At 43.9% G+C, this 11,084-nt stretch overlaps 1 protein-coding gene across 1 annotated transcript; it reads right to left on the bottom strand.

The window, feature by feature from the left end:
* Positions 1–6,413: 6,413 nt before the first annotated feature.
* LOC104102569 (uncharacterized) lies at positions 6,414–7,690 on the bottom strand. The gene is made up of 2 exons (XM_009610308.2): positions 6,976–7,690; positions 6,414–6,922 (listed from the first exon to the last, which is right to left on the bottom strand). Exons 1-2 carry the CDS (start codon positions 7,688–7,690, stop codon positions 6,414–6,416), a joined length of 1,224 nt encoding a protein of 407 aa, XP_009608603.2.
* Positions 7,691–11,084: the final 3,394 nt, after the last annotated feature.

Raw genomic sequence — 11,084 nt, 5'->3', positions numbered from 1 at the left:
AGTTTTCCTTATCTTCGGCCAGGAGGTCTACAAGAAGGCCGAGAGCTCCCGCGCCCTCGTTCTAGAAGAGGAAGGCCACTACGCCTTTAGTTTTTGCCCCTGTTTCGATCGCGACTGATCCTATCTCTATTCTAATTTCTCCTGTCACCACGCCCAACTTTGTTTCCACTTCGGTCGTGGAGATTTCAGCTCTTCCTTTATACTCTCTCATCGAGGAGGAAGATGAGCCTTCTCCTAATGATGGAGACCTCCAACATCTAAAGAGGAGGTCCGTGGATACTGGTGACAGAGTCGCTCTGGCCCTTGGTGTGGTGGAAAGGGACTTTTTGCTGTATGCGATGGTAACAACTTTTTGTAGGAGATGATATCGAGATGAGTCTCGTGGCTTGTTGGCTGGTGGAGGTTGACGCAGATTCATCCCTTCATTCTGAGGGGGTGAATACTGAGGGGGAGACTGCCGACGTTCATGAACCTTTGCGGCGAGATGAGGCTTCGACTTCTCGGACAACTGCTGATACTTCTTTGCCTAACGATAGAAGGGGCAAATCCATCACTGAAGAGGGTGATAAGTCAGGCTCTGATGTTGATGCAGACGACCTGAGATGATGGAAGAGGGGCTTACTCAGCTCGAGGTAAGGTTGGAGGGGTCTACTGGGACTATTGCGATCCCTATGGATCGTGACATATTGGTGAACATTGAGGAGGTAGTCCCTACCCTCGGTGCTTTGTCGAGGAGCATTGCTGGCCTTGCTTTTAGGGTGAGTGTTCGTGCTTCGACCTTTTTTTAAGGGCATCCTTTGTTTTAACTTCTTTCTTTTCTTTCCTTTTTATGATTGCAGACGGTGATTTTGGATATTGAGAGCGGCCGGAGTGAAAAGAGGCGTAACGAAATCTTTGTGAAATTGAAGGATAAATACTTTGAATATCACAACAAGTATTGAGATCTCTGCAGTCGGTTTTGTGAGGGAAGCGACATACAGGCCCTGCGGGACGAGTTAAAAAAGAAGGACGATGAGCTGGTGCAGGCTATCGAGAAGTGTAACATCCTCGAGAGGACGTTGAGGAGTAGGGACGAGGATATTGAGGTTAGCAGGGGCATAGAGGCCCAATGCAGTGATTTTCAAGCTTAAGTGGTCGAGTTGTGAGGGCAGTTAGAAGAGTGCCAGATTCAGTTGGAGGCCCTCAGTAGTGAGATCACTGAGAAACAAAAGGAGCTTGAGAAGGCGAAGTCCTCTTGTTTGGATTCTCGGAGGAAGACATATATGCTTGAGTTGGCGAATAAGACTCTCCGAGCAAAGCGAGAAAACGATCAATCAACGGTGAGAGCTAAGGAAGATCGGCTCGAGGAGAGGATTGGGGAGCTGGAGAAATATAACTCCATCCTTCATGATCGAGTGACCGCTTTGGAGGCCGAGAAGGCTCAATTACTTGCACATCCATCTTCTTCCCATACTTCCAATTTTCCCAATGTACCTCGGGATTTATATGAATAATGGATCCATTCCTAGGCTCAGTTAGATGTGTTTCGGGATTTGCATGAGGCGGGGTTTGTTTTTGAGGCTGCCGGTAGGGATGCTCGGGTTAAGGCTCGTGAAGCTTGAGTCACTTGTGGATACAATATCGCTACGCCCCAGGGTGATGAGGAGGATGGGGAAGAGGGTGTGGACCGACTCGAGGAGGATGCCTGGTATGATATGACTTATCCTTAGGGCGAATGTGGCGATAGCGACGGGGGTCAAGATGGTGAGGTCGAAGAGACCCATGATAGCGAGGGCCAGTAGCCTTTTTCTCAGACTTCTTTTGTATTGTCTTCCTCTTTAATAGCCCTAGTAATGAACTTCGCAGATTTTTGTATATGGGAACTTGTTTTTTGTACCTTCTTCCATACTTGTTACTTGATTTTCTACTCGTGTGCTTTTCTTTTGCCGTTTGCTTGTTTATGACTTTTGCTCTTTACATTATCATTGTCATCTAATTGGTCATAGCCTTGTTGATGGCTATTTGTGGGCCGTATCTGCCTTTTGTTTATATAAGTCGTGTGTGCCTATTTATGTAGATTAGGCTAATTGGTGCTGTTTGAACTTGGCTTATTTTGGTCTTTTGCCAAGTCGTGGCCGAGGGCCGAAATGTGTTATTTTAGCGTGATCGAATCTAAACTTTTATTAGATAGTGGCTGAGGGTCGATAGGTATTGTTCGAGCGTGATCAAACTTAACCTTTTATTAAATCGTGGCCGAGGGTTGATAAGTATTGTTCGAGCGTGGTCGAAGTTAACGTTTTATTAGATCGTGGCCGATGGCCAATAGGTGTTGTTCAAACGTGGTCGAACTTAACCTTTTGTTAAATCGTGGCCGAGGGCCAATAGGTATTGTTCGAGCATGGTCGAACTAACCTTTTATTAGATCATGACCGAGGGCCGATATGTGTTATTCGATCGTGGTCGAACATAACCTTATCATAAAAAGGTGTCCTGATAAACGTAAGTTTCTTATTACTTTGACGTTGTTACTTTGGTTACATACTTGTAGAGGGTTACAATTTTTGGGTGTTGGCTGGTGTTCCAGTCCCAGTTCAGTCTACCTAATCCCTTCATTGTTTGACTTGGAGAGTATCGAGGAGTCGAACAATGAAAGAGTAAAAATAATCCCTCCCTCGTGTACTTTGACTCAAAGTGTTTCCTTCTCCGCCTCGTTAAAAACCTCCTTGAGAAAATCTAAATGGGACAAAACTCAAGTGAGGGAAAAAGAGTACGACTTGGGGGACACTTTTACTCTTAGAAGTTGAAGTATTTGAGGTGGCTGATGTTCCAATTATTTGGTAATTTCTTTCCCTCTATAATCTCTAATTGGAATGAACCCTTGTTTGCTTTGGCTGTGATTTGACCATCCCAATTTGTTTTCATCTTGCCTTCCCGTGGATCTTTGCTCGCTTGAATTTTGGATTTTAGCACATAGTCCCCTACTTTGAACGGCCAGATCTTTTCTTTCTTGTTGTAATAGCGTTCTGCTTGCTATTTTTCGGTGACCATTCTTATGTATTCCATATATCTTCGTTCATCGATTTCGTAGAGTTCCTGCCTTCTACTCTTGTCATTACTCATACCGTTTTCATGGGAGTACATTAGGCTGGGTTCTACGACTTCGATCAGTATTATTGCATCGGTCCCACAGACCAAATAGTAGGGTGTCTCTCCTGTGCTCATCTTTGAAGTTGTTTGGTACGCCCATAATACTACTGGCAGTATTTTCGGCCATAGTCTCTTGGCGCCTTCGAGCTTTTTCTTCATAATATTTAGTATGGATTTGTTAGAGGACTCTACTTGTCTGTTACCCGCTGGGTGATATGGGGTTGAAAGTATCCTCTTGATATGCCATTTCTCTAAGAATTCAACGGTTTTCTTTCCCATGAACTGGGGTCCGTTGTCACAACTTATCTCTTTAGGTAGGCCGAATCGACAGATGATGTTCCTCCATATAAAGGTGATTACCTCTTGTACTCGTATTTAGGAGAACGCTCCTACTTCTACCCATTTAGAAAAATAGTCAATTAAAACCAAAAGGAATCGTACATTTCCTCGCCCTACTGGGAGGGGGCCCACGATGTCCATTCCCCATTTGATGAACGACCATGGGGAGGTGATCGAGTGGAGGTGTTCGCCTGCTTGGTGAATCATTAGGGCGTACTTTTGGCATTGTTCGCATTTCCTTACGAAGTTTGAGGCATCCTTTTTCATGGTGGGCCAATAGTATCCTGCCCGTATGAGGCATTTGACGAGTGCTCGATTGCCGGAGTGAGCACCGCAATGACTTCGTGGAATTCTTTGAGGATGTGCTGGGTCTGGTTTGGGCCTAAGCATTTTGCTAGAGGGCCGCCGTAAGTCATCTTATACAGGTCGCTATGGATGAGAGTGTATCTGGCTTCTTAGTTTCTTTGCTTTTTTTTTGTTGTTTGGGAGTGTGCCGTTTTGCAAGTAGGCGATAATACGATTGTGCCAATTCCAAGATAAGCTTACGGTTCTTACCTCGATTTTGTCTAGTGATGAGTTGAGGATGTCGACTACACTTTTATCCCCGATCGTGATGCTTTTGGTATTTGCGGCCGGTATGGCGAGGCCGTCCGCTTCGGCATCTACGCACGTGGGATCTGGTCGAGATGACATTTGTCAAACTCAGGCAGTAGCTTGCAGATCTCAGTGTGATATTTTTTCAATCTTTGTTCCTTGATTTAGAAAGGCCATGTGACTTGGTTGACTACGATCTGGGAATCACAACGGAGTCTCAACCGTTCAGCCCCATACTTGATTGCTAGCCTCAACCCTGTAATTACGACCTCATACTCAGCCTCGTTGTTAGTCATATTTGGGCACCTTATGGATTAGCGAATTACTTCGCCTATAGGGACCTCGAGTACCAGTCCTAGTCTGGGTCCCGATGCGTTAGATGCACCATCAGTGTAAAAGACCCATAGGTCCTGTGTTTGGAGGGAAGCTTCGATGGCTTCCTTTTCGACTTCAGGCATTATCTTTGCAGTGAAGTCTGCGACGAAGTTAGCGAGCACCTAAAACTTTATCGCCGTTCGCGACTAGTATGTAATATCGTGCTTTCTTAGCTCAATGGCCTACTTGGCCAGCCTCCCCGATAGCTCGGGTTTATGCAAAATTCTCTTCAGTTGAAAGGTTGTAATGACCGAGATAAGGTGTCACTGGAAATAGGATCTAAGCTTTCGTCAAGCTACGACCAGTGCCAGAGCCAATTTTTTGAGGTGCGGTACCTCATCTTGGCGTCGATGAGTATTTTTCTAATATAATAGATGGGAGATTGCGTACCTTTGTTTTTGCGGATCAGGACTGCACTTATCGCTACTTCGGAGATGGCTAGATAGAGGAGGAGGTGTTCCCCAGGTTTGGGTTTTGAGAGTAGGGGTGGTGATGATAGGTATGCCTTCAGTTCTCGTAGAGCTTGTACGCACTCGGGAGTCCATTCGAGACCGTTGTCCTTTTTGAGCACGCAAAAATATTTATGACATCTATCAGACAACCACGAGATGAATCTTGATAGGGCGGCGATTCGACCGGTCAACCTTTGGACTTGCTTCTTGGTAGTCAAGAGTTCCGTGTCGGTTGACCCCGACCCCCGATGTGACACCAAAAATCTCAGGAACTTTCCAGAGGCTACGCCAAATGCGCATTTCTCTGGATTTAGCTTCATTCCGTACCACCTTAGTATGTCGAAAGCCTCCTTTAAATGGTCGATATGATCCTCTTCCTTTATGGACTTAACCAGCATGTCGTCTATATATACTTGCATGATCGTGCCGAGCTAGTCTTTGAACATCTTCGTGACCAATCTTTGATATGTGGCTCCTGCATTCTTTAACCCAAATGGCATAACCCTATAGTAGTATGTTCCTTGGTGGGTGATGAACGTGGTTTTCTCCTGGTCCTATTCTTCCACAATATCTAGTTATAACCTGAGTACGCATCTAAGAAACTCAACAGCTCGTGTCCAGCCGTTCCCTCGATAAGTTGGTCGATGTGTGGTAACATTAACGAGTCCTTCGGGCATGCTTTATTTAAGTCCATGAAATCCATGCACATCTGCCATTTCCTATTTTTTTTTTTACCATTACTACGTTGGCAATCCATTTGGGTTACTTTGATTCCCTGATGGAACCATTTTCTAGTAGTTTCTCCACCTTATCGCGCACGACATCGTTGATAGCGGGTTGAATTTACGTTTGACCTACCTTATTAGGGGGTAGAACGGGTCGACATTTAATTTGTGTGTGGCGATCTCCCTGGGAATGCCTGACATATTTGCATGGCTGAAGGAAAACAAATTTATATTAGTTATTAAGAATATATGGGATTTACCTGGCTCTTGGAGTTTACAACCGATGTAGGACTTTTTGCTATAGTCATTAGAGTCTAATTGGATGGGGTCGAGGTCTTCTATGGTCGAGTCCGCAGCCTCGACCATTTCGGGATCCATGATGACGTCCCTGGTCTCATCTTGTGTCGACCTAGGCCCTGTCGATTGCTATGCCTATTTTTTTTGTCTTTTTTCTGTTGGGTTATCGTGCTGCCTAAGGCAATGCGGTATCACTCCCTGGACGTACCCTATTCTCCGCGTATGCTGAATATTCCCCATGATGTTGGGAATTTAATTACTTGGTATAGGCTGGAGGGGATGACTCTCATAGGATGTATCCACGGTCATCCCACTATGGCATTATACGTGGTGGCCTGGTCCATGATGTGGAATGTCATCTCCAGCATCACGTCGTCGGCCAAGACGGAGAGTGTAATTTCTCCCGATGTCCGCTCAAATGCATTATAAAACCAGTTAGTGTGATGCAGTGTGGCACTATCTCGTCCCCAAGTTTCATTTGGGCGAGGACTCGGGGATGGATAAGTCACGCTCTACTTCCATCGTTCACCATTATACGTTTAACATCAGTATCTAAAATGCGTAAAGTAATGACGGGGGCATAGTTTCGAGGGAAAGTCAAACTGTCGGCATCTGATTCATTGAAGGTGATACTTTCTTCGAGTTTGTCATACCATTCGCGGGTGATAGATCGCTTGAGCTTGTGAGTGGTGGTAAACTTCACGCTGTTGATGGAGGCGTCGTCACCGCTGTCGATGATCATGCTGATAGTACAAGCTGGTGATGGCGGCTTCGGCGGACCTTGGTGTTCAAGTCCTTCGGCGAAGTTATTTCTCCCTTTGTCACTTAACAGCTCTCTGAGGTGTCCCTGCCGCAACATGTTTACGACTTCTTGCCTGAGGACTATGCAATCTTCTGTTTTGTGCCCACGTTCTTGGTGGAACTCACAGAGGGCGTTGGATTTTCTGGTGCTTGGGTCGAACCTCATCTTTGACGGCCACTTTACCTTTGTGCCGAGCTTCTCAAGAGCATAGACTATTTTTGTAGGTGACACACAAAAATTTTAAGTAGATAATAAGGGGGCATACCTCTCTCGTTTCGGTGAGTCCCAGTCCCAGTCCTCAGCCTAGACGGGCCTTCTTCATAGCGGACGGAAGATATGGCGGGGGCCTTGATGTATGGATGGTGTCGTTCCCTGATGGGTCGCAAGATCGGGTGGTACCTCCTAACGTTGTCTCTTCTTTCTTTCCTGGACTCGGATTGTACCGAGATGAGCCGATGAGTTGGTCCGTGGAGGTCATCCTCATCTGCTCGGACTTCGGCACAATAAGCATTATGGATCTCGTTCATCAATCGACTCAATAGTTTTCTAGTTGCTCTTGAACCATCCCTACTCAACCTGTTCTGGAAAGCTATGACCGCCATCCCCTTGGACACGTTCGGCGGAGTCATCCTTACCCTGTTGAACCAGGCAAGGAAGTCCCTCAGTACCTCTCCCAAGGACTGCTTGACATCGAATATGTTGTTTACTCTTGCTTCGGCTTTCTTGGCTCCGGCTATCTTGGCTCCGGCATGTGCGGTTACGAATTTGTCGGCCATTTCCTCGAACATTTCTATTGAGAGGGCTGGTAACTGTGAGTACCACGTTAATGCCCCTCCTGTAAGGGTTTCACCAAACTTCTTCAGCAAAATAGATGACACTTGTTCCTTGGCGAGGTCGTTGCCTTTTACGGTGGTGACATAATGGGTCACATGATCTTCGGGATCGGTCGTTCCGTCGTATATCCTGAGGTAGGGCGGCATTTTGAAGGTCTTTGGTATGGCATGCGGGGCTGCTTCGTCACTGTACGGCTGCTCTACGAACTTGCTGGCGTCCCTTTTTGGCAACAACATAGGAGCGCCCGGTATTTTGTCGACCCGTTCTTAGTGTTCTTTCATCGGTCTCGGAGTGCTTTATTTTCATTCTCCATTTCCTCCATCCTCTTTAAAACGGCAGCGAGGGCACTGTCACATGGACTGTTAGTAATATTGTGAGTTATACCTGTTATCGGAGGGTTTGGCCAGTTGCACTGTTCGTCTGTTTGTTGTATCGTGCATACTCTTACGGTTTCTGTGGTCGTTCCTGGAGCGGGCCTGTTGAGCACGCTCACTAGCGTATCGGTCAGCCTTGCTTCGAGGAGCTTTTTCACAGCCGGTGGCGTCCCTTCTTCTATAGATGTAGAAGCTCCTTTTATGTTGAGTTTTGTTATGCTACAATGGGGAGGAAAGGGGGAGACCTCTAGCGCCCAGGGGAGGCAGTGGGCATCACATCTTCGCCTAGAGTTTCACAACTCTCGTTGATAGAATTCATGAGGTTTCTAGGGAGATCACCCGTTACTTTTGACCTCTCTCCTTGGTTACGTGCCATGTAGGTTTTTGTACGCACAAAGAAACAAGAAGATCTTGGGATTTGTGAGGTTAGTGACTTGAGTTAGTAGTAGATCTAATGGAAACTACAAAATTAACTAAGAAATCCCCACAGACGGCGCCGAATTATTTGACCAAAAATATAGATCTTGGTCCAACTAATTAAATTTATGCAAATGAGGGTTAATCTTGGTTAATAATAATATTCTAAAGATAAAATTCTTGGTATTATGATAGGTAGCATGTAGATCTATTCCGAAGGTTATGAAAGTGCACAATAATGACAATATTCGGGAATCCTTACAAAAGTAATGTATCATTAAATAGTGATGAATAGCAATAGATGGTATTTATATAAATAAATGCGAATGAGTCACCCGAGAAAGGATGAAATCAATGGATGTTCTTTCTGACAATGAAGAATGATGGATAAGTCTTTGCATGTGAGAGATATTCTCGGATCCAGTAGAAAAGTATAGGCAAGAATCTTAGTGAAAAGGTTATTTTTGTGTGCTTGCAATAAGACTAGATTTTCTGTATAAAGTCAAAATATATTTTACAAGTGAGTATCTCATGCCCCCTATCATTGTGTCTTTTTCTATTTACAGGGAACATGTTCCCAGAAACTCTAATAGTACAAGTGCAGAGAATATCCACTAGAATATTCTCTTTAATGTCCTATCTTGAAACTAGCCGTTATAACTCTGTCAAGGGTATTCGACCCCAGTCTCGATCCCTGATGACTTCTCGATCTCAATCCCTGCTGACTCTTCGACCACATCCTTCATTGTTCCTTAAACCACTTCGACACGTGGCGGCCTGGGAGTATTACGTTAATGCCATCCTGACTTAAGTATTCTAGAGATAGATTTTATCCCATACACCATTAAGACCATGGAGCTGCAAGTACTCGATGTCGGCATTTCGAGAGAGAATTTTAGCAAGAACTTTCTTTTGGACGTCGGCATTTCGAGAGAGGAAGGCCACTACGCCCTTAGTTTCCGCCCATGTTTCGATGATCCTATCTCTGTTTCAATTCCTCCTATTGCCGCGCCCGACTTTGTTTCCACTTTGGCCGTGGAGATTTCAGCTCCTCCTTCATACTCTCTCATCGACGAGGACGATGAGCCTTTGCCTAGTGATGGAGACCTCCAACCTCGAAAGAGGAGGTCCGTGGATACTGTTGACGGAGTCGCTCTGGCCGTTGGTGCGGCGGAAGGGGACTTTTCGCTGCACGAGATGGCAACAATTTTTGTCGGAGATGATATCGAGATGAGTCTCGAGGCTCCGAGGCTGTTGGAGGTCGACACGGACGCATCCCTTCGTTCCGAGGGGGTGGAGACTAAGGGGGCGACTGTCGACGTTCTTGAACCTTTGTGGCGAGAGGAGGCTTCGATAAGCAGTTACTTCGATTAATTTTACTTGCATATAAGCAATTATATTGCACCCAAAAAAAAAAAAAATTACATGCAGGCAAAAAGAATCTTATTACAGTTAAATGTTAATGTGCGTTGTAGATTGGTGAGAACAAATAGGTTCTTATTTTAGTGGAGGGTTCTTTTCTAAGAATCAAAAGCTTTTCCAATATGTCCAAAGACACTTTTTAACTTGCCAAAAGAAATTGGGAAACTGAACGGGCACTATAAAAGCTGATGTTAGATAACTTGTTTGCGATAAACATCAATCAATTACATCGTTCGGAGAAAATCACTTTCAAGGAAAATATTTCTGAAAAATGTGGTGCATTGGAAAATCATTTTCTGTATTATCTTACAATATTTAACCAGAAGCTAGGTTACATACGAATATCATACGAATTGGAGTATAAGATATCGGAATTGTGTAGTAAAATAATACCTAAATATTAGTTAAAGCAAGTGACAAAATGTAAGAGTTGAGAAACTTATAAAAGAATATTAAAGGACTTCTATCCATACCTGACCGTAGTTCTTCACTTAACCCTCTCTTGGTGAAAATACTTGTCGCGAAAACATTTTCTTAACCGTTCAAGGTAGCCAAAAACAGAGAAAGACATATGAATGACAACTTCCAGTGGAGAAAACATTATACAAGACACACAATCCTAAGTCGTAATTGTCATGGGCAACTTGTAGGAAAATTGTATATGATTTTATGTTTATGAATTATCTTAGAGAACCATATAGTTACATACACCCCTAAGTTCTAACCGAATGAGCTAGGATTTTAAGTTTATGTGTTTTGCATTCTAGAAAAGACGGCTTATTATATTTGAATAAACTATTTATACACATAAAATAGATCTTTTAATATAATTAGACGATCTAAGCCAAATTACTGGTTCTGCTGAATCCTTACGCGGAACCGTAGCTCTAAAAAATGTGCTAGTTTGCAGAATAATAATCCAAATTAAAACCTATTGCCTTTTGTCAAGATCAACCACAGTATTTTGTCCAGTGATCACAAAATGCCTATATAAAGGCGAGAAGCCATCGTTTCCTTTATGCCTATACTCCTTTTAACAAAAATAAATTACCAGGCTTCCGTCTTAAAAGAGAGCCTCCCATTATAAAAGAACGTTTACCAATAAAATGGTACAGTTGAATTTATATGTGATTTCTAGACAAGTGAATGAATTTGATCCTGAAATAATAAAATAATCGAAGAATTATGCAATACTTAGCCTTGAGATGGAGACAAAATAACAGAAATAACAGTTCCGGGAGCAGGGTCTCCGGACACAACAATAATGAAATCGAAAAGCAAGAAGATAAGATTGTATTAAACTTTGAATAGAATGTAGCATAAGTTT

The sequence above is a fragment of the Nicotiana tomentosiformis genome, chromosome 6, assembly GCF_000390325.3.
Source record: "Nicotiana tomentosiformis chromosome 6, ASM39032v3, whole genome shotgun sequence".
Lineage (NCBI taxonomy): Eukaryota > Viridiplantae > Streptophyta > Magnoliopsida > Solanales > Solanaceae > Nicotiana > Nicotiana tomentosiformis.
The sequence above is the reverse complement of the archived record's forward strand: the minus strand, read 5'-3'. Positions and strand labels throughout refer to the sequence as shown.